Source organism: Cupressus sempervirens, chromosome 4 (genome assembly GCF_028749045.1).
Source record: "Cupressus sempervirens isolate cs-2001-9-10 chromosome 4, ASM2874904v1, whole genome shotgun sequence".
Classification (NCBI taxonomy): Eukaryota; Viridiplantae; Streptophyta; class Pinopsida; order Cupressales; family Cupressaceae; genus Cupressus; species Cupressus sempervirens.
The window spans coordinates 161,460,027-161,484,767 of record NC_143121.1 but is presented as its reverse complement, the minus strand read 5'-3'; the positions used below and the strand labels follow the sequence as shown (position 1 = coordinate 161,484,767).

The window sequence follows — 24,741 nt, the reverse complement described above, 5'->3', positions numbered from 1 at the left end:
TTTTGTGTTCTTTGCTTGAAAAATGGAATGCCTTGGTAATGGTTGTGAGTAATTTTGTTTCTGGATCTAATACCCTAAAATTTGATGATGTGATTGGTATTATTTTGAATGAGGAAACTCGTAGGAAAACCTTAGGTGGATCTTTATCAGGAGGTTCTTTGAATGTACAAAGTAGAGGTAAAATGACTGAGAGAGGAAATAATTCTAGAAATCATGGGAAATCAAGAGGATAGTCAAAGGGAAAGAGATCTCAATCTAGAGGACCAAGAGATTGCAAGTATTGTTGTAAACTAGGACATGAGAAGAAAGATTGTTTGACTCGAAAGAACAATGAAGGAGACAACCAAGATGGTAACAAGGAGGCTAATATGGTAAGTTATAAATTTGAAGAGGATGCTTTGATGCTTTCTTTAAAAAGTGTTGATGATTCGTGGGTTTTAGATTCTAGGGCTTCATTTCATGCCACACCCCATAGAGGTTATTTTATTTATTATGTCCAACGGGATTCTAGGTTTGTTTATTTTGGGGATAATGAACCCTATCAGATTGTTGGAAAGGGAAAAGTTAAGATTAAGTTATAGAATGAGAATCATTGGCTACAACATGAGGTAAGATATGTTCCAAGGTTGAGTAGGAATTTACTTTTAGTAGGGCAACTTGGTGATGAGGGTTGTGTCATTATGTGTAATGATAAAAATTGGAAGGTTTCAAAAGGTTTCCTTATTATAGCAAAATGTGTGAATGTAGGCACCTTATATCTTTATATAGGTCATACTATTCCTTCTACTTTGATTGTTAAAAGAAAAATGAATGTTGCTACAGTTGAGTAGGGAGAATAAATAGTTGTTGTAGATTCTTATACAATGCTATAATGCAAAATACTTGGGACCATGAGTGAGAAAGGTACAAAAGTACTTCATTCAAAGGAAGTTTTACTAAGTTTGAAATGTGTTAATATGAATTTCTATGAAATTTGTGTGTATGGAAAACAAAAGAGAGTGAGTTTTGTGAAGAGTGGGAAGGAAAAAGAAAGTGAGAGACTAGAGATTGTGCATACATATGTATAGGGACCAGCTCAGGTATCTTCCCTTGGTGGTTCTCATTCTTATGTTACATTTATTAATGATGCAACTAGAATAGTATGGATTTATTTCCATAGATAGAAATCTGATGTATTTCAAACTTTTAAGAAATGGAAATGCTTGGTTGAAAAAGAGGCTAGTAAGAAATTAAAATTTCTCAAATTTGGTAATGGTGGTGAGTATTGTAATCATGAATTTTAAGATTATTGCTCCACTAATGGTATTCATAGAAGAAAAACTATTTCAAGGACTTCATGGCAAAATGGAGTAGCTGAACACATGAATAGGACTATAATGGAGTGTGCAAGGAGCATGAGTTTGTATGCAAGGTTACCCTTCATGTGGGTAACAACTATTGATATTGTTGTATATTTTCTTAATAGAGGTCCATCTACTCCTTTGGGTTGTGGTATTCCAAAGGAAGCATGGACTGGTAAGAAGGTGGGTTATTATTTTCTCAAAACCTTCGGTTGTGAAGCATTTGCTCATATAGATTTTAAAAATAGAACCAAGCTAGAAGATAAGTCATGGAAATGTGTATTTGTTGTCTATTTAATTGATGAATTTGGTTATAAGCTTTGGGATTTTAGTAATCATAAAATTGTAAGAAGTGGGGATGTCATATTTAATGAGAAAGTGTTGTACAAAGATCAATTACAGCAACATGAAAATAAAGAAAATGATTATGTAGTGTTGGATGATACTTTCATTTTTTTAGTTTGGGTCATAAGAATGTGTTTAGATTTATAAAGTAATAATATACATATTAATATAAATTGTTATGATAATAGACTTATTTAAATCAATAAATATTTCAATGTCAAATCTCTTTGTGCATATAAAATATTATGCAACTTTATCTTGTTATTTATATGAAAAATCTAAAATCATAAATGATTTAATTAAAACATAAATGTATATTATTAGATTAAATATTAATATCAATATTATTTCTAAAATATTAATTTAATTTATGTTTATGTCCAATGTTAATATTTACTTTTCCTTGAATTCATAATGCAATTAGAGATAACTCAAACTTGAAATTAAAATTATAACTAAACTATCTACAATTTTTCTCATAATATTAAATATTCATAACTAGATAATTATATAGTGAACTCCACTGTAAATTATCTTAAAGTATAACTAAATTATAATTACATATTTATTAATTTGCAACTCCAATCACATTAATAAATATATAATACATTATAACCAACTAAGAGCTTTTAAAGGAATTAATATTAAAACTCACTTATAAAAAATTAAGTAGTATTTATTTATTTAATTTTTAAAATAAATGAATAATATTTTTTTTATTTTTTTTTTAAAATTCAAAATTAATATTTAATCATTAAAAACTATTTATTAAATAAATTTGAAAATTAGATTATATTTTTATAAAATAATAATAAACATACAATTAGTATTTTTGCATGCTTTTACAACATGATTTCCTCTCAATTAATCCTTTTGTTTTTCCAATAAATATCACAACCAAATTATTTTTGATATAAGAAGAATATTTATCATTATTTAGAAAATTCATGATAATCAGATAGTTCTAATGGAAAATTTAATGTTGAAACCCTAATTATTCAATTTGTTGTTTTCTTCCAATTTTCTATAATCAAATATCCCTATATTAGAAAGAATTTTAAAATAATATAATCATAATAATTTAAAAATTTTTTCTATAGTTTTCCCAGCCAAGTTTTATTGATTAATAAACTTTCTTTTTCAAAATCTAAAAAATAATTATTTACCCAGACTCAATACAATAAGTTAATAAGCATTATGCAAGCATCTAGGAAGGCATAAAGAAGACAAATCTTTGTATAAAATTCTACAATGGGTTTTAAAACCCTACCTCAAAATCATAGCTAAAATATGAGACACTTTATGAATGAATGCAAATCCAAACCCTCTGAAACTTTCAACAATTTTTTTGATCTAATTTTGAATTTTGCTCCCCAAAACTCATTTATTGCTCAAATAAACTACAAACCCTCTAATAAAGAACCATAGCCTTAACTACTATTTCTAATCCCCAATTACTAAAAGCCACTAACTTTATTTAATAATTTCATTATTTAATCCTTTCATGCACATTTCAAAAAATTAATTAAAATTTTCTTTTATTTTTTCCCTCCACTTTATTAATTAGTGCAAACACTATTTAAAGTGTAGTTTATTATTTAAATTAATAATAATTAAAACTCATTATTAAATGTAACTCTAATTTAATTATTATTAATTAAATATTTATACTAAAAAAAAATTAAATCTTTTAATTCTCTTTTATCCAACTTCTTAAATTAGACTTTTAATTAAATCTTTTATACTAAAACATACATTTAATTATTTTCTTATTAATTACATATCATCATATTTTAATTTGTCTTTCACCAATTTTCAAAGTTAGACTTCCAAATTAAATATTTTAAATTAAAGCACATATTTAATTAGTTTCTGATTAATTAAGTATTCTCATATTTAAATATATTTTTTAATCAATTAATATTTTATAATTCTCAATATTATATGATTAACCCAAATAATATAATTAAATCATTTACCAATTTAATCACATATCCAAATCCACATAAAAGTAAGACCAAAACTCAAAATTAAACAACATAGGCAAAGATAAACATGGGTTTAAAATGGGTGAAAAGGCAAATACATGTCATTCTTAGGATAAATAATTAGGTTATGACTAGGATTGAACCTAAACATTATCTCCCCATCCTTGCCATTTAGTTATTGTGATAGGGCTTTCTTATTTTGGCAATTTAGGGAAGTTGATGCCCACTACCTGCAAATTTGTACAAAAGATGAGCATGTGCATGTGCATATATATCCAAGCTAAATAGAAAATGACATGAAGTTGTGCAGTGTGTAGATCCCAACTAGCAGGTGACTATGACTCCCTTTCTCCACCATATCAAACATGTCAAATATAAATATAAAATAGATGCACACACACACACCAAACACATGCAAGTATGAGATAAGTATAGTAGTAAATCCTAAATATAAATAACATCATATTCTAACATGATTATCTTATCATCATGAGATAATAAACATCTTTCTAAGACACACCATATGACATCATCATAAAAGTAATATCATTAACTAACTAAGAGCAATTAAAGCATCATCACTACAAGTAGAAAATTGTTACAACTTAACATAATCAATTACTCAATATATAAAAGTATTGCATTTCAAATATCTAATAAGGACTAACACATCTATAGAAGAGTCATACAGAACTTTAACAACTAAGTCTACAATCATAGCAAAGGAGGGGTGTTACATTACTCAAGAGTGCATATCCTTAATCTAAATTGAAGTGGATTTCATAGGTCTCTAGTGTTTAAACCTAGTTTCTCTAATACTAACATAGTGAATGAAGGAGATAAAAATTCACCAGTTCTAAACTAAATGGAAGATGGTTGGATAAGTTGATGATTGATGTTTAAAAAACAACTAATAGCAACTAAGGTAGTTGCTTCATAGGTACTAGATCAAGACAATTCACTACATATTTGTTTTCAAATGTATGGAGTTTAATTACCAATTATTGAATAATGTTTGTCAAATAATTAGATAATTAATAGATAAATATGGAACATATTTATTTATATAAAAATCTAATCTTGTATCAGTAATAAATACTTTTTTCTTAACAAATCATTCGAGGTGATAATTGACTATGATGTTGTAGGGGGGTTAGAAGAATGAAAATTTAAAAAAAGTTATGACGACACATAAAACCCATATCAAATTTGATGGTGACAGGTCAAAACCTTAGATATAAGAACTTAGGTAATCTAAGGTGACATCACCAACAAAAATGCCATTTTTATCATCATTATGATGACTTTGAGAGGTCATAAATTAGGGTGCACAACTACTTGTTTCTCTCCCTAGTACACACACAAACATATAATGAAATTTCGTGCCTGTAAAGAATAAGGAACATGACCTCCAAAACCACTATCTTGAATTATTTGTGATAATTTAAACCTATTCTAAAACAAAAATTAATTGATATAATTTGTAGATTTACATAACCTAGATTCCTCGACTACAAGCTTTTTGATTTAATTAATCTTCATCAACCTAGTTGGAATTAGATATTTGTTAATAAGTAGGATGACTCCCTATACACATTTAAGATTACTATATATTTCTTCTCAAATGTAAGGGTGATTCCCAAGAATTCTTTTTCATCCATTATTTAAGCATTTTCTATTTTTTTTTTTTTTGGACACAAGGTTGACACACAAGTTTTAGAGTAAAGCTTGATGTAATTGTAACTACATATTGCTGGCCTAGAAGCTTTTCTTCTACCCTACATAGAGCTAGCTTACATCCATTAAATCTAATGACATAACATCCTTTCCCATACTTTTTTCTTCCTCCTTAAACAAACTATTGATAATTACATATATCTCAAATCCTAATCCAAAATTCTTAAGTGGAGGTTCATGACATAACCTTTTTAGGTTTGGAGAAAAAAAAAATCATATTCAAGTTCATTATGCATAAGACATGGTTGATTCAAACATGTGATTGGGCAATTCATCCAACATGTATATTTGTCTACACGGACTTGAAATTCAATGTGGACTTTGCAATAAAAATGACGGGATTTTCTCTCAAATCTCCTCACATTACTATGTCAATATAAAAGAAGACCATATGTGTTGCATGGAACTACAATGTACCATATATGGATATAGATACAAAAACTTATTATTATTAGATATAACATTTACTAGAAAATGAAGATATTGCCAAACATATAAACACATCAACTATTTATTTAAATTAAATTAGTTTTTTTTTTTGTTTAAATTTCTCAATTGATTATGAAGTATTTGGCAAATTTGAAGATAATTATGAACATTTTCATATCAATAAATTTAGACATAATTTTAGATTATTTATTTAGCTTAATCATACCTAATACCATCTATAAAAAGATAGCTAGTTGTTGCATGCCCTTTTATCTAGTTACTGGGATACTTTTTCAAAATACAAGAAATTAGAAATATGTCTTTTATTTGATTTACATGTGCCATCATATAGACTAGATCTTCATCATTTTTATATTTTCCCACTTTTATTGTGATACAAAACATTTTCAAATCTAGTTGTCTCCTTGAACAACTTTATGTGTTTTCTATTGCATCATTCTTGGTTTCTTTGTAAAAGATAACGTATTTAAGAGTAGTTCCCTCAAATGAAAAAGGTTTATTTCAGGACTAAGTGAAATTGCTAAAATACATTTTAATCTTGGATTGGATACACTGGAAGTTTATAATTTAGAATTAAGTGCAATTGTTGAAATTTAATTTAATTTATAATTGAATAAACAAAACACTTATATGGAGGTTTATAATAATATATATATAAACAAGGATGACACATCTTATAAGATACAATTGAGCTTAAAAACAAGGAAAAATATCCTACAAACATTGTGAGGATCATAAATCTTAGTCAAAGATGGAATTTATTACTACAATGGATCGACCAATTAAGCGGTAGAACAAGTTTGAGAAAGAGTTGGGTTCCTTCTAACTATGGACTCTCAAACTTTGTTTCTACAGTAGTAAATACTTGAACTCCACCAATCCCTTTTGATCATAGCAATGAAAGAAATATGGGTCCTAATCCTTGTGTCTGTGTCCAAATACCTCTTTTGAGGAACTCCTCTAGGTGGCTCGCTCATTCTTGTGAGATTAAAGATTTTCTAATTCGTTATAATTCATTCAAATTTGTTCTAAGGGCCCATTTGGTTGTTGGAATATGATTTAGCAATTGGAATCTAAAATCTTTGATTTGAGATTCTAGAACTTGAAGTCCAATATTACAGTTTCTGAAATTTTTTTAGGGACTATTTAGTTCAAACCCAAAAATACTTGATATTCAAAATTTGTTATTTGAAGCTTGTTTGTTTCAAAATACAAATATATGGTTCAAAAAATGAACATAAAAGTTATAGTGAATAAGGCGATTCATATCTCCAATTTGTTTGGTACTAGTTATTTTATTTAATTAGATATGTGCAAAAATAGGTGCTGCCAAATAGGCATCTGGATGTCAAACCAAATTAAATTTCTCTTTAGATAAATCATTATTTTCAAAAAAAGGGAATTAAAATGGGAATTTCAAATAGCAACTATTTTGAGAGGAGACAAAATTCCTATTTGGGAATCAAATGGGGATACTGAATCCACATTTCCTCGAATTTTAATTCCTATTTTGTAGACCTAAATAATGAATTTAGAATTTTTTAAGATTCTTGTGAACTTTTATTTTTTTAAATTCATTCTAATTTGTTCTAATTTGTTCTAATGGCTTTGTGGAGATCCTCTCTTTTTGTTTGGTTACACCACGTTCCATATTTGCAGAGTGTTTTTAAATCATTTACTTTTCCTAATATTAACCACATGATGCAAATGAGCGAGGTAGCGAATGCTTGTGGGGCAAGGCAACTCTTAGAATACAATTTGAGCTCTGAAATTCCATGAGACCTTATTTCGTTGAGCCATTTTATCAAATAGATGGCATGCCTTTACCATTTTTGTGAATTGTTTGATTGGTGGATCTTCCTACCATGTTCAAAAACACCAAGATCAGCACAAGCTGGAAGTATGCTACTAGTGCAAGATTTGGTCAAAGTGGATGCTAAAATAAGATTTCAATGACTGACTCCTACTTAAGGATTGCAAGAAAAGTACAAATCATTGTTCCTGGCCATAAATTGCTTTGTTCCATTCTTCATGGTGTGGTCTTGATGAAAATCCCGTTCATATTAATAACTTATTGTATCATTTAAACAATTAAGAGTGAATATGTTAAATGGCAATTGAGTTCCAATAAATTGAGTTCCCATTTACGTTACTTATGTTGACTCAATCACTTGTCCCAAATCTAACTTTAGCAGAAAATAGTCTATAATTTGGACCTACCTACAACCACTCGGGCTTGTAAAAATACCTTATTCTTTTGAACCAGACATTACCAAAGTCATCAGTCTATTACCATAAAGGATTGGTAGCATGCTATTAATCTACCAAAGTCATCAGTCTATTACCATAAAGGATTGATAGCATGCTATGAATCTATGAAGGAAGATGTGTCTAGAAGAAAAAGGACTTTGCTCTGTTCAAGGAGGAATAGATGGAACCATGTATTTTGGACAATAATATCTCTTCATCAATTCACCAAAGGAACCATCCTTTTGAACACATTTTTCGAACACTCCTCAGTCTACCATGAAATTTTGGCTTAGTGGCTCCTTCAAATAAATCTATAAGTGAAGCCTCGGACATTTTAATGACTTGTAAGCTAGAAGTGAAGCCTCAGTCAGAAGGCGGTCAAAATGAGGGAGAACTACTTTATCTATAGTGGAAAACTTAACCATGAAAATAAATATTACTGAACCAAAAGCCAAGATCTGAAACATCTTGTCAACAAGTTTCTAGTCAAAACTAGCCCTGCAAACATACCCATCTTTGAGTGAAAGGCTTGGGATATATATACCCCTATTATAAATCGTCACAAACTATAAAGAATGTCACAAGTACATGCTAGTTAGGTATGGTGAAAAACACATTCAGCATTTTATAGAAAAGAGAAACTTTTAGTTTGAGAATTATCATGGGCATTCCAATGGGTAAATTCAAGAAGGTGCAACATGTTGTGGAAAATAACAGAAAATTAAATCTCTGGTGAAAGTGGGCACTACTCTATCTCTCATCACTTTTCCGCTCTTTTCTACCCTCCTCTCATGATCATGGTGATTCTGCACATGATGCCAGAGTCAGTTTTGGTGCGAGGTTGCCTTTCTACTACTATCACCATGATAAATTCACTCCAAATTGATCTAAAATAACTGGGGAAAGTAGTACTACTAACGTAACTATTTCAAGAGACCTTGACGATGCAATTGAGGGATTAAAAAGTGGAAGCAGTACCCAAGAGTTTGAGAAATGACAGAGTTTGGCGATGCCCACAAAGATTCATCTCCACCGGTGATACAATTATAAGAAGAAGCAACTACTTTGCAAAAAACAGGGGAGAGCAACAGTTGTAACAGGTTTATTTCATGGGGGCTTCCTGATGAATTGATAGATTAAAAAATGGAAGCAGTTACCACGAGTTTGAGAAAATGACACACATTTATTCCACAAAATTTCTCCCCACAAGTGATGCAGACAATGAAAGAAGCAGGTGCGCTGGAAAGTAACCTTTTAAAGTTTGTAAATGCCACCCAAAATTTGCCACCATTATTGATACAGGTACAAGAAAAAGGCAAAGCAACGACTCGATCTAAAACATTGGGCCAAGAAGATAAATGGCAACAAGTGTTTAGTCAAAGGCTTGGGCTATATGCCCCTAATACACAATGGAATAAATGTCACAAATTCTAGCTAGGTATAGTGAGAAAGGCAAGGCCTATCTTATCTTCATGCTCTAGTAAAAGAAATCTCAATGGAAGGAGTATGTTCAAAGAAATCAGAACCCATGGGACCTATTCTGATCATGCTTAAAGCTTTTATAGAAGATTTTGTGCAGATAAGTTGTAAACGTTTGGTAACTGAGGTTGAAAGCACTTCTAAACCATATATTTTACGCCTCCATATTTGCAGGTAAGTATCTACTGCTAGGTTCATGTCTATTTTTGTCCCTGTTGTTTATACTATGACTGTTACTGTTTAATAGTATTGTTATTTAGGTTCTTGCCAAACCCACCAAGCTCAACTACTTTAATGATCTCCGGCCACGGACAATCCTAGGTTCATGAAAGCACCTCTAAACCATATATTTTACACCTCCATATTTGCAGCTAAGTATCTACTGCTAGGTTCATGTTTATACTATGACTGTTGCTGCTTAATAGTATTATTTTTAAAGTTCTTGCCAACCCACCAAGCACAGCTACTTTAATGATCGACAATCCTGATAACTATAAATTCCTTTAATTATCAATCACAACATTTTTTAAAACTTGACCGAATTCTCGTAATTGTCAGTCAAACATATCATAACATAATAATCTGAACATGATATTTCTTCCCAATATTTTTACCATGGGAATAACCTATAAAAAGAATTACCTAATTTTTTTGACCATCTTTCTTGCTCTTCTCTGTCTCTTCCTCTATATCTTAAGCTTGCTTCGCTTCTTTCACTGCCCTGTTTCTATCCTACTTCTTCCTCTGGCACCACATAATTTCAAATTAAAAATAAAATAAAGCTCTCTAATTTAACACAACATTCCATTCAGTATAAAAATAAAAAAAATAAAAAAAGTAAAACCTTCTCGTTGTTGTCTCTGTTTCTCAATGGTTTGATGACCCAATCTAACAGTATTGTACACAAAAATCATTTGTGAAGGTAGTATTGGCATTAATTTTTTCTAAAATATACTTTAAAATACACATTTCAATTCAGTTAACTCTTACAAAAGCTCTTCCCACATGCAACAAATGAACAAATTAAGCTAAAGAATTCCAGATAATCAACTTATCTTTATATGAAATTTTTGCAAGCAAATGTGTCTTGGTGCTTTTTGTCCAAGAATATTAATTTTATCTAAAACATACTTTTAAAAACATATTTCAATTCAGTTAACTCTTACAAAAGCTCTTCCCACATGGAGACAAACGAACAAGTTAAGCTAAAGAGTTCCAGACCATCAACTCATCTTTATATAATTTTTTTGCAAGCAAACGTGTCTTGGACTTTTTGTGCAAGAATATTAATTTTATCTAAAAGATACTTTTAAAAACATATTTCAAGTCAATTAACTCTTACAAAAGCTATTCCCACATTTAAGCAAACTAAAAAGTTAAGCTAAAAAATTCCAAACAATCAACTCATCTTTATATATGAAATTTTTGCAAGCAAATGTGTCTTGGTACTTTTTGTGCAAGGAAGCCTCTACCTTGTGGTGGCTAACTCTTCCCTTTAAAAAGTGCTTTCACAATATTATCTAATCTTCACTTGAAGATTATATCTTTTCTTATTTGTACAATTAGCCTTCAACAATTTCCATCATTTCATAACTTCAATTTAGATTCTACACAAATTCTTTTGTTTTAATTTGTTGCCCTCAACAATGATCACGGAGTGCAATCCAAAACATTGATATTACAAATCGTTATATAACTTATTCCAAAAATTTGTTCACATCACTATTGTGAACTACAAGAGCCCAATGATCCCTAAGCTTATCATTCACCCACTTAAAGAAATTAAAATAGTCCACACAACCCAAATCCTCCTTTGTCTACTGAATTTATTGTATTCCTAAGAACATGACCGTTTTACCTAGTACTATTTTGCACTAACCCTTGTCCAATGATTGGGTTAGCATCAAAATAAGTAGGAATCAATCAATTAGAATTTTCACTAATTGGTTTAGGATAAAAATTAATTTAGACACCACTCAAAAATGAAATCCATTTGATTAGAGCTGATGGTATATGAGGTAAGATTGAATTCAGCTAACAATTCTGATTTTCCCTCAGTATTGGCATGAAGACTGGCATGAAGACTAATCATGGAAGAATTAGTAAATTTGGTCTCAATAAGCTATCCAAACTGTTTCTATAAAACAATGTTATAGGAGCACCAATTCTAAGATCCTTTGGTCCCTCATGAAAGAATGTAGTAAGGTTGGTTTCAATAAGCTATCCAAACTATTTTTATAAAACAATATTATTCGGCACCAATTCTAATATCCTTTGGTCCCTGATAATAGAGAGAAGGGGTCATTCACCAATTATTGGAAGAACAAATTGAGAAATTGATGCTTTGACTTGGGGATTTTGTTTCATTGCGTAAGATATCAAGCAAACAGGTGAAGAATTTCTTACCAAGGTAGACACTAAGTTGACCCCTGGCTTAATCTTCTTTTCAAATTGTAATATTTAAAAGAGGATGGTGGAATTGATGGAAGGTAAAATAGTAGTGATTGCACCATGCATACCTCACATCAGAGAATCTCATTAGGTTTGGTGAGGTGTCTACTTTTTGGTTACCTAATAGGACTAATACAATTATTCTCCCTTGATCTTTTTGATGTGACTACATATGTAATGGAGTTGATATGCATGGTTTGGTTGACTTCAACTCTGGAGGAGGCTTTATGGTTTCACATTTCCTGCTTCCTGCAGATTCTATGGTTGGTCCATTTGTTAAATTTCTAATGTATACTTCTAGAATCTATACACGTGTGTAATATATTATTTTAGCATATCAATATAAAAATTATGACATCCCAATTTAGAAAAAAATTAAATCTGGTTGTAGGATGATAGACAAGATTTGTTTAATCCTCAGATTGTTCAGGATGTTGAACCTAGATTTATATGAAAAAAATCCCTGATAAACTTTCACAAGGGAAGTCTCATACGCCAAGTAGTTATCTCACTTGACTGTGACCTAAAAGCAACCTTCATTAGTACGTTATGATTTTGGATAGCTGGCAGGATATAATTGTTGACAGTCTCTTTGCAAAACATTCTCTTACAATTTCGATGATTAAAATTACATGTGTCTGCTTACTTAGGCCACCAGTCAATAAACAAGTTTGAAACTCGAACTTCAAATGGAAACACCTACGGCATGTACAGCAGTACAATTAATTGTCTAAAAGTAAAACAAGCTAGATTTTGGCCCAATGTTCAAAACAAAATCAAAACTAAAACTAACGCATCACATCTTATATATCAAGTTTCTTTCCAATAATTGAGTTTTGACTGTCTGATTAGGGCTTTGGAATCCAGCTTATCATATGCAATTCAAAAACGTACTGTGCATTGGATAGATTCACATTTTACATGCATTTGTTTGGTACAACGGATATGACTGCACCTAAGACTAGCTCCACTTTACAGCTAAGACTTTAATGCCAAAATCAGAAACCTTTCTATCTAGCTGACATGAATTTTTTAAAATTTCAAACAGAACAATTAGTAATAAGTCGCACGAAACCAAAGCTATAAGAGTATCTGTTCTTAAGATCTACCCCAAGCACTTTGTTTTGTTATTGCTCTAGATGCATTATTTTCTCATGTTCTTACAGGAAGGTTAACCAAGATCAAAATCCAATTCTTTTAACTTCCAGAGAATGAAAAAATGAATTGTTTTCAGAGATCATGACAGTTATCATTAAATTTACATGTCCTCCAAGATGTATTGTATTTGTAACATGAAAACTATTAGTCGATGATGATTAAAATGTATAGAAATCAAACAGTTCATTGCCTTCAATGACCTCACAGTTTATCTCTTTACTATTCAAGTGCCCGAAATTCAGTTATCTGTTTCTGTTAAAACGCCTAATGGGATATCCTTTTTGTCTCCTACTACCTCCTCATCCTTGCCTCATCTCAGTTTGAAAGAACCTCTGAGAGAGTTCCTTTCATAAAGTATATTTTGACACATGCATGATTCCTGCATTTTGCTTCAAGCCGGTGGGTTTTTAATTTTCAAAGCTTCTTTTTCATCTAAAAATTGCATTAGAAGCTCTCCCATTAAGGGTGATACCTGTGCCCCAACTCATTATGTGCTATTTATGCATCTAAGAAATTGAATTAGAAGCTCTCCCATTAAGGTTGAGACTTTGTGCCCCAACTTATTTTGTACTATTTAATATAAATCATTTTTTTGTCGAGGTTTAATTTGTGTTCTTAACGCACTTTGTCTTCTACAAGTTTGGACATTTAGCTTTAATGATATAATTTTATGAATGCAATTGTCCACTTTATGCAACTCTGGTTCCCTTGTAGTGCTCTGGCTCCTTTGTAGTCCACTTCTAAAGACTTCAATAGAAAAACAGAGTAAGTTATTATCCTTTTGTCAATTTCAACACATGCCAAAATAGAAAACACGCTAATCTTATCGAATATACATATAAAAGTTTATCAAGAACTTTTTGACTTATTGATTGAAATTGAGAATTTATGCAGAATTCTATGAAACAAGATCAACAATTTCACACAGTGAGTTAAATGAATTAACTCTCCTCAAGGAGCTTGTCAAATCACATGCAGGGATGCTAGGGAGTTAAATGAATTAACATCATCATTTGGTAACTATCAAGTAGTAGGGAGTATGGTGGAATCTAAAGGAAAATTAAATCCAATGGTACAACAGATAGTTTTTAAAGTGGTGTATGATTTGATAGGAGAAATTGCAGAAGAAGAATTTTTTGACAAATTTAAGGATAGCACTGCCCCTTTATACTGCAACACTGATCATTCGTGCCCACCAAAATTTAGTCTTCAAACTGTTTGCTCTACACCAGAGGATAATATTTATGAAGAACCATCAGAAGAGACTCAAGAGGAGTACATTTCTCAAAACTGCATGAATGGTGGAGATGCTTCTCTATTAGAATTCAAGGATAGTTTTGATTTTTCAAATATTTTGTCCATTTCAAAGACCCCTACAAACAAATTGATAGCAGCTAGAAAAGAGTCCCCTAGGCCCAAAGGAAGAAAATCAAAAAGCACAAAAACTAAAGAGGAGATTGAAGCTGGTACCCAATCCACCATAGTAGAGAAATTTGCAAATCTGAGATGTTCTACGAGAAGAACCAAGGATTCTTCTCGATTGCAATGAAGCTGATATCGTGGAATGTCAGAGGCATTAATGCCTCTGACAAAAGGCTTAGGGTCAAACAATAACTTGACTCTTCACAAGCTAACATTCTACTATTACAAGAAACAAAATTATCAAACGAGAATTATCACAAGACAGTCCAAGGATGGCCTAAATGGCATTCAACACATAGCCAATGCTCTGGTGCTTCAGGGGGGCTTGCAACTCTTTGGAATCCGAAGACAGTTATTGGACGGTTAGTCTCTCAAGGACCGAATTGGCAACTTCTTTCTTTTCAGCACTACAATCTGTCTTTCATGCTCTTTAACATATATGGTCCATCTTCCACTGTTGGTAAAGTAAGATTATGGCAGCAACTATTACATATGTTTCAGAGATTTCAAGATCAAAACATTATTTTAGGTGAGGATTGCAATGCAATAACATCTTTACATGAGAAGAAAGGAGGTATTTTCCCCCCATCTAGAACGATGGAAGACTTTGTGGCTTTCATCAATGACAATGATTTATTTGATGTTACTCCGTCTAATGGCACCTTCACATGGAATAATAAAAGAGATGGCTTTTGTCAAATTGCAGAGCGGTTGGACAGATTCCTTGTTTCCCTTAGTTGGAAATTGCAGAACTATGCTCTTTCTTCTAATATTCTCCCTTATTCAGCATCTGACCATTTTCCTATTGTCTTAATTTTTTTCAAAGAGTCTGATTATAAATCCTTTAAAAAACCCACATTCAAATTTGAACGCATGTGGTTCAGACACCCACAGTTTCTTCCTTTGCTATGACAATGGTGGGTGAGTTCTCCAAACTGTGAAGGCACTAAAATGTATCGCTTCTATTGCAAAATGTAGTATGTGAAGGGAAGGATTAAACATTGGAATAAACATGTTTTCAAAAATATTTTTCACCAAAAAGATTATGTGGGTAAATAGTTGCATATGATCAATGAACATGTGATTGTCAATGGTTTGGATTCAGACACATTTTTAAAACAAAAGAATCTTCAAGCTGAATGGGAAGAGTTGTGCAAGAGGGAAGAGGAATTCTAGAGCTAGAGATCTAGAGAACTTTGGCTTGAAGAGGGTGATAAAAATACGAAATTCTTCCATATGTCAGTTAAGCAAAGAAGGGCTGCAAACACTATTTTCGAGATTGAAGAAGCTTCTTCTAACAGATTACTTAAATAATCTTAGGAAATCGAGGCCAAGGAGGAGACTTTTTTCAGAATTTGTTATCTCCACAGACTACTTCCTATTCATCTCATGTTCGTGATCATGAACTACTTGACGCTATCCCAACATTAGTTTCTAGAGAAGACAACATACAATTAATGGTTCCATTCACTATGATGGAATTACAAAATGTTGTCTTTTCCTTGCCTCCAGACAAAGCCCCTGGCCCTGATGGATTTACAACACTTTTTTTCCAAAAATGTTGGGATGTGATTGGATTTGATCTTCTAGCAGCAGTGGAAGAGTTTCATAAAAATGGAGCCATCCATGTTAAAGAATTTTAATACCACAAATATTACCTTGATCCCCAAGTCCAAAATGCCTAAAACTTTTTCAGACTTTAGACCCATTTCATTGTGCAATACGGTGTATAAAATAATACATGAGATTACAAAATATCTTAACCAAAATTATATATCTAGAGCAGGGAGGTTTTGTGCCGGGTAAAGAAGTAATGGAAGGGACCATTATTGCACATGAGACTCTACACACAATCCATTCCAAGCAATCTTCTACCATGATGATCAAGCTTGACATGAGGAAAGCATATGATCAGGTGCAATGGCCCATTTTGTTTAAAGTTCTCCAGAAGTTTGGTTTTAACACAAAATGGTGTAAAGTGTAAATGGATCAAATAGTGTATCTTTGGTGCCTTCTTTTCAGTCGTTATAAATAGTGAGTCAATCGGTTTTTTCAAATCCAACCAAGGTGATCAAGCTTGACATGAGGAAAGCATATGATCAGGTGCAATGGCCCTTTTTGTTTAAAGTTCTCCAGAAGTTTGGTTTTAACACAAAATGATGTAAAATGTAAATGGATCAAATAGTGTATCTCTGGTGCCTTCTTTTTAGTCGTTATAAATGGTGAGTCAGTCGGTTTTTTCAAATCCAACCAAGGTGTATGACAAGGTGATCCATTATCTCCAGCACTATTTATCATTATGGCTAAGACATTCAGTAGAATTATTAAAGCTAAACAAGTTCAGCAAAGATGGGTTGGTATTTAGATTGAAGGTACTCCTTTTGCAATCACTCACTCATTTTTTGCTGATGATACATTGCTATTTGGGAAAGCCAATGTTTAGGAAGCTAAGGTAATTAAAAAACTTTAGACTTATATCTTGAAGTCTCGGGACAAAGGGTAAATGTTCAAAAGTCTAAAGTATATATTTTCTTTACCAATCCAGTGATCTTGAGAAAATTGATCAATATTCTTGGGTTCTCTCAAGAACAACTACCATCATTATATCTCGGTATCCCTTTATTTGCTGGTAATAAAAAAGCTATTTTCTGGAAATCAATTGTAAACAAGATTAGGAGTAAGATCTCTAATTGGAAATATTGATGGCTTTCTCTATCCGAAAAAATTATGCTAGTCAAATTTGTCTTAGCTTCTATTCCAAACTATTCTATGTCTATCCTAAAAGCCCCAGCTGGTATTATCAGACAAATTGAAAAAATTATAAGGAATTTTATTTGGAATAGCAATATGCCTGATGAGAAGAAAGTCCCTTTGATCTCATTAAAGGAAATGATTTATGACAAAGACAGTGGTGGAATTGGATTACACGACATGGCTTTTGGTGCCAAGCTCATATGGAGGATGGTTAGGAATCCTGAAAGTAAATGGTGTAAGATTATGCAAGGAAAATATTTAGACTCTTTGGATTCTAATCGAATTATAACTATTGCTGATCCCCCATGGATTCTAATCGAATTATAACTATTGCTGATCCCCCAAATGGTTCAGCCATGTGGAACTTTTTGATATCTTCTAGGGATATCATTACAAACTTTGTCTCCTGAGAGGTGCATAATGGTGAATCGATGAAATTTTCAGAGGATTCCTAGCATGGTTTGCCTCCATTGTCTTTTGATAATGATTTGAGAGATGTTATTCATATAATCAAAGACAACTAGGGTGAATTTTTGATAGACTATGTCCTGGCTGTTGAAAGATTTTCTGGTGAAGTCTTTTTGGAAAGATCCCTTTATTTTACCAATTTCTTATAGTCACAAAGAACATTTGGTCAAAATCATGATAGCAAGAAAGATATTCTTGAACAGTGAAAATGATGTTCTGATTTGGACCCCTTCTCCAAACGGCGAATACTCCATTAAAGTTGGCTACCAAGCTTTGAAATTGGTGGAGCAGCATGAAACAAAACAATGTGCATTCTCTTTCTGCTGGAATAATACAGTTTTGCCTAAGGCAGGTTGCTTTGCTTGTCTTGCACTTCGGAAAAGAATTTTACCCAGTGACAAGATCCAAAAACTTAACATATCACAATATTTTCAATGTGTCTTATGCAGTGAAGATGTGGAAACTATAGACCATTTATTTATTCAATGTTCTTTTGCCCAACAATGTTGGAACTTTGTCGTGTAAAAACTTAACCTTTCGATGCCCCTACCATACACATTGTGGGAATTGTTTCAATCTTGGCCGATCCTCTTTTCTAAATCCTTCTTTGCTTGCATTTGGAAATGTTCTCCTACACTTGTCATTTGGGCAATTTGGTGGGAATGTAACAAACGAATATTTAGAAATGTGACTAATTCCTTAGATTTGGTCCTTAAGGGATTAGAAAAGTCAATTTTGGAAGTGGTCAATGCTCATGTCAAAGATAAGATCAGCAATTATAGCTTCATCCAATGGGATAACTTCATCCTTAAAAGATGGAACCACATTTCTATCCCTCCATTTATGGCCTCCTCTCCTCCAAACAACCATGTTGATAGATCTCAAATCAAGTGGCAACCTCCAACAAATGGCTGTATCAAAATGAACTTTGATGGATCTTCGAAAGGCAATCCTGGAAAAGCTAGTTGTGGCATGTGTTTACGAAAACATTTGGGTGAAGTTCTTGCATTCAAATATCTCTTTTTACCCTCAAGCATGAACAATACAGCAGAGGCACTTGGATTACTTTATGGTTTGGTTTTGGCCAAGAACTTGGAATTAAAAGTGATTCATATTGAAGGTGATTCCACTCTTCTGATTAATGCCCGCATCAAGAGACAAATCCTTAACTGGAGAATCAAATATATCATGTCTAAAATCTGGTATTTGATTGACTCGTTTGATTCTTGCCTCATTTCACATATTTATAGAGAAGGAAATTTGGCTACTGATCTTTTAGCAAAATGGGGATCTGATGGCATTGATCTTGATTCCACAAGACTAAGTATAAATGTGAAAGATTTTCCAGATTTAGCACACATAATTGATACAGATAAAGAGCTTTATGCTGCTGCCTAGGAATCTTTTTGTCAATGTAAATGTAATAGATATTGATATGCTCTTTTGTATTGGCTATGAATTGGGGTTTTCTTTCCGGATTCTTTCCCTAATGAGCCCTTGAATCTAGTATATATATATATATATATGGTGCCTCTATCACCTTTGCCTTAAATTTAAAAAAAATAAAATTTCACACAGTGAGTAGAATGCTTTGAGACAGTACATGTTCAGGTCAATCCCAAAGACCATGGAACATTGCACCTTCCAATGTCCCAAATTACTGCTTCAATGCCTTTGTATTCTACTGTGCCACGGGTTTCATGTATTTTAATGTGCTACTATTTCTTCAATTCTTTAAAAAAAGTGGTCATCACAAAGTAGACATCTTATTGAAAATAAGCATTTTAGATGCAAATGGGTTTTATATGTTGATAAATGAAAAAATCTTTATATTGAGATTGCATTTAATCATTCTTTTCTAACACAACTTTTATAAATTCTAGTAATTGACTTCTGTTGCCAAGATGGCCATCCCCATACCCTAAATCTAGCTTGGTCTTATCAGATTGCAAAAATATTCATCCATTTTTGACAACATAACCATTTCAAGGGAGCTTCATAATGGAACTTGGTAATGTTTGGCAACTTAGGTTGAAAGCACCTCTAAAACATATCTTTTACACCTCCATAAATGCTGGTAAGAATCCTTTGCTAGATTCATGTCTATTTTTGTCCCTGTTGTTTATGCTATGATTGTTATTGTTTAATAATATTGTTTCTTGTCAAACAGCCTAACTATCATGTCTCCTATGGTAATCAAGAAAAAGCTGGGCACTTCCTAGTAGAAATAGCTAATTAGTAATAGAATATAGGAGATGATAGTAGGGCAGGTCATCACAAAACAATCTAGAACATCAAGTGCATATCTATGTCTCATCTCTTTTTTAAGTTCTTGTCAAATCCACCAAGTATAGCCACTTTAATGATATCAAGGCACAACAATTCTGAAAACTACAAGTTTCTTTAATCCCACCAAATTTTTGTAGTTGTTAGTCAAACATATCATAAATTGATAACCTGAACATGATGTTGCTTCTCATTATTTCTTGTAATAAAAATTACCTGAATTTTTTTTTGACCCTCTTCCTTCTTCAATCTCTTCATCTTGCTCTTCTTCTTCCTCTGTTGCCACATAATTTTAAATTAAAAAATAAAATAAAGTTCTTTAATCTAAAATAACATTCAATTCAATATAAAATTAAAAAGTTAACAACACATTTAAGTTTGTGGTTCAACCTTGCTATCATTGTCATTGTTTCTCTATGGCTCGATGACTGATGACACTAGTTGTACACAAAAAATCATTTGCAACGGTAGTATTTTCATTAATTTTATCTAAAAGATACTTTTAAAAATGCATTTCAATTCAGTTCACAACTCTTACAAAAGCTCTTTCCACGTGCAGACAAACAAACAAGTTCAACTATAAATTGCAAATAAGTTAGACAAAATATAATAAAAATAGGGATGTAGCATCTTTATGAGCATTATGGGCGAGTTAGAATTATATTTCTTCATTTATTGTCATGAAAGATAGATTTGTGTGAATCATTTCTCATGAATCAAAATTTATTAAAAAACTACAGAGTTAAATCCTAATATCAATATCACAATTACAATTCTCTTTAAATATTCTAAATAAAATGTTTACATTAATATTAGAATTCTATTTTTTTCAACAAATAATAATAGATAATAGTAGCAATAATGAATGTCAAACTACGGCAATTTCATGCATTTCTGACATTTATTTTTATGTACATAGCTTGGAATAAATTTCCCCAATGTCTCATTTGCAATTTTAGTTAGATTATCCTGCACTTACATACGATGACCAGCAGTGAGGGCAATTTTTCAGCTTATAAAAACAAGAAAGGGAAACAGACAAATTTCTGACAAATATAGAATACATTATAGACTGTAGTCTTACTTTACCTGGTTTTAAGAAAAGAGTCCTCACCTGAGCAATTCTACATATGATATCAACAATAGACAACACATTTGAGAAGACTTAAACGAGCCCATCATACTTATAAATGGTGATCCTTTGTAGTGTACTTCTAAAGACTTCACTAATAATATTAGTCATTATCCTTTTATGAAATGTCAACAGATGTCAAAATAGAAAGCACACTCATCTTATCGAATATAGATATAAAAATTTATCAAAAAACTTTTTGATTTACTGATTTGAAACCAAAATTTACAGAGAATTTTGTAAAACAAAATCAACGATGGCTCAACAATGGCATTTTATTGCTTAACAATTTCACGCAGTGAATAGAATGCTTTGATACACTACATGTTCAGATCAATCCCAAGGACCATGGAACATTTCGTCTTCCAATGCCCCAAAATACTGTTTCAATGTCTTTTTACTGTTCCACGAGTTTTTAATGTAATATGTTTTCTTAAATTCTTTCAAAAATGTCGTCATACATCTCATTGAAATTAAGCATTTAGGCACAAAAGGGCTTTATAAGTTGATAAATGAAAAAATCTTTATCATCAAGGTCATATTTAATCATTCTTTTCTACACAATTATTACAAGTTCTAGTCACTGCAAATTTACAAGGCTAAAATTGTCACTGGAGATCAACACATTCATTGCTTCTTTTTTAAGTTAGACAAATGACCAATACCATTGGTATAAGGGACTACATTTCACTGGATGTAACACCTTACTTGCATTAGGTAAGCTCTGTGGTTGTTTCAGGTTTCTAAATTCTTTCTATCATTAGTGCATATCTAAGTAATTTGTTTTAACAGACAGTATAAAACTTGAATTCCTGAACTGAAATCGAAGGATCTCCATGAAAGATATGTGTCCAAAGGCATCACAGGGACCTAAGAAACCTGTTCTAAACATGCCATTAAAGATTTTGTGGAGATAGGTTCTAAGGTAACCGAGTTTGAAAGCACTTATGAAATACATTTGCTGCTAGGTTCATGTCTATTTCTGTTTATGTTATGACTATTACTGTTTAATAGAAAGTCTTCACTGCGAGCTGGGCACTGCCTAGTGGGAACAGTTAATTAGTAATAGCAGCCAGTAGATGATAGTATTTGGTTAATTAGTAATACTGATCAGCGAAAACAGAGACAATTTGAAATAAGCGGATTTCTGATGTGAGAATTTCAAAACATGCAATCACAAAGCCATGCCAAATGAAAATTATTTCTCGTAGTATGTCTAAAATTTCCTTTTGGATTGAGATTTCACCATTTTTTTGAACTTTAAGACGTCGTCTGCTTCTTGATTAAAATTCTTTGTTTTCTGCTTGATTATGTTCACTAATATCGATATCCTGTTTTCCCGTATATCTCGGTTCTCCTAAGCTAATTACTCTCCATTAAGAGTTTTTTGGATAGCGATCTAAGAATATTTCTTTTGGGCTTTCAAATAAACCAGTCCCAAGCGTTCCAGTTTTCTCTTTGATTCTTCAATATAGAAAATTCAGGCTCATTTTAGGCCTTTGATTGTACCCTTAAGTTGGTCGTACTACTTGGTGCTCACTGCACTCTACCCTGATCAGGTAAAAAATGTGGAATGCACAAAATGGATCTGCCAAAGGGTAAAGATACCCGGTATAATTCCAAAATTAATAGTCATGACCAATATCCTCTAAGCATTTCAGGCACAATTGGGCTTTATAAGTTGATAAATGAAAAACTCTTTATCATGGAGGTCATATTTAATCATTAAAGCTGGTGCGAGTGTGGAAGCTCTGGAACAGAGCATGGAGAACCATTAAAGCTCGAAAAGGGACCAGGTGAAAAATGCAAAAATGTGAAAATCCCTCAAATTTTGAAAATATTGTCCTGATCAGGCAAACAATGTGGAAATCCCTCAAATTTTTGGGCACCTTAATTGCTCTGGCCATGGTTATGTGGGCACAAAAAGGCTTAATAAAAACCCCTGGGATGCAGTTGTGGAAGTTTGTCCATCAAAATTCAAAGGCAATCTTATTTACTTACAGAAATGGGAATTGGTATGGGGAATGATTCTGCTGCTTTCTGGATCGGAATTTGGGAACAACCTATGAAGAGAGAAACCCCAGGGTATGGGGAATGATGATTCTGCTTTCTGGGTCGGAATCCTCTTCTATCTATCAATCCTATCCCCAAATGAAGAGAAACCCCAAGGTTCTTTTTTCTGAGATTTAGCAGTAGAGATCATTTTGAGAACGAATGGTGGGCAAGTTCCAACACCCAGAATATGGGTTCCAAAATAGAGCGGAAAGGGCTATAAAGAACGGAAATCAATGAACTAATGAACATAAATTGCTCACGCGCCATCACACAGAATAATGTTTCAAATCGTTTCAGGAATGATATTGATATTTGATTATATCGGTGCTCCATAGGTGCATATTTCGAGTGATAAATAGTGAAATCCCATCCAAAAGAGTCAGCTAATTGCCTGTGATTTGGAATTGATTAAAGAAGCTATGTAGAATTGATAGTCGCTATAATTGTGTAATGCTTGAACAAAATAGCAGAAATCGAAATTTTCTGTAAAAATGGGAAATAACATAACTAGAAGAAATGGGGAATGAAAAACTGACATGGAATTTTGGTTCCTTCCGTGCGATACATGTCGGCATATTTGAAAAATTTTAATCCCTGTTTCTCTCATTTCCTCCCCGGTGGTTTTGACATTCAACCCAAAGCGGTGTTGATTGCTGATGACGAAGAAATTGAGTTTGCAATACAACTCCTCCATACTCTTGCACTTTCTCTGCACAAGGAAATGACAAGGGCAATTCAAGGACGATCATGCTTCCTGCCAGATTTCCTAGATTATTCCACTCTCTCAGTTTACTATATTCTTAAAAGAGGTTATAACTTCTTATATTCAAAGTACAGGTGATCATAAGCAAAACAAATACTCATCAAAACAATCTCAAACATCAAATACATGTCCATACCAGATCATTTCTTTTGGCTCTTTGCAAACCCATATGCAAACCCAAAATCCTGATAACTGCAAATTCTTTAATTATCAGTCACAAATTTTAAAACTTGACCAAATTCTTTAAATTGTCAATCAGACCTATCACAACCTGCTAACTTTTTTGAGCCCTCTTTCTTTTTCTTTCTCTTCCTCTATCTCTTCATCTTGCTCTGAAACTTTTTCTTTTTCCTATCTCTTCTTCTTTCCCTGCCCTGTTTCTTCCCTGCTTCTTCATCTGCGTGTACGCTGTGGAAGCAGACAACATGAATAGATATGCCAGCAAAGAAAAATCCTAAGAATAACACTTAGAAGAGACTAAACAAATATTCTGATCAGGGAAAGAAAATGAACAAAATAAAACATTTCCAGCAGAGGATAAACAACCAGATGAACATATGGAAGTGAAAAACATTATACTGTCTTGATATGCTTTACCCCGCTCCCTCAACGGCTATTTTGGTTTCAAAACGTTAGATTTTTAGATTCTTTTTGTCGTTACTA

General features: G+C 32.2%; 1 protein-coding gene across 4 annotated transcripts; it reads right to left on the bottom strand.

Annotated features, from left to right (window-relative positions):
* Window positions 1–3,715: 3,715 nt before the first annotated feature.
* On the bottom strand, window positions 3,716–24,627 carry LOC149560473 (uncharacterized). Of its 4 annotated transcripts, XM_089823603.1 has the most exons (5): window positions 24,215–24,627; window positions 23,824–24,024; window positions 20,345–20,404; window positions 10,232–10,333; window positions 3,716–3,903 (listed from the first exon to the last, which is right to left on the bottom strand). In XM_089823603.1, exons 1-4 carry the CDS (start codon window positions 24,245–24,247, stop codon window positions 10,322–10,324), a joined length of 306 nt encoding a protein of 101 aa, XP_089679729.1. In that variant the 5' UTR covers window positions 24,248–24,627; the 3' UTR covers window positions 3,716–3,903; window positions 10,232–10,321. The 4 variants fall into 4 exon arrangements, with proteins under 4 accessions (XP_089679729.1, XP_089679730.1, XP_089679732.1 ...); XM_089823604.1 differs by lacking the exons at window positions 3,716–3,903; window positions 10,232–10,333 and adding an exon at window positions 13,320–13,945 and having other exon boundaries at window positions 23,852–24,024; XM_089823606.1 differs by lacking the exons at window positions 3,716–3,903; window positions 10,232–10,333; window positions 23,824–24,024 and adding an exon at window positions 13,320–13,945.
* Between the last annotated feature and the right edge of the window lie 114 nt (window positions 24,628–24,741).

What these genes read in the sequence shown, in the direction of transcription:
- LOC149560473 (XM_089823603.1), bottom strand. Translation starts at nt 24,247, where the DNA reads ATGGGTTTGCAAAGAGCCAAAAGAAATGATCTG. An exon ending in GAGCCAAAAGAAATGATCTG is followed by an intron (nt 24,025 to 24,214) that starts GTATGGACATGT and finishes TTCCTTGTGCAG; the next exon opens with AGAAAGTGCAAGAGTATGGA. An exon ending in TTCATTCCCCATTTCTTCTA is followed by an intron (nt 20,405 to 23,823) that starts GTTATGTTATTT and finishes ATGTGGCAACAG; the next exon opens with AGGAAGAAGAAGAGCAAGAT.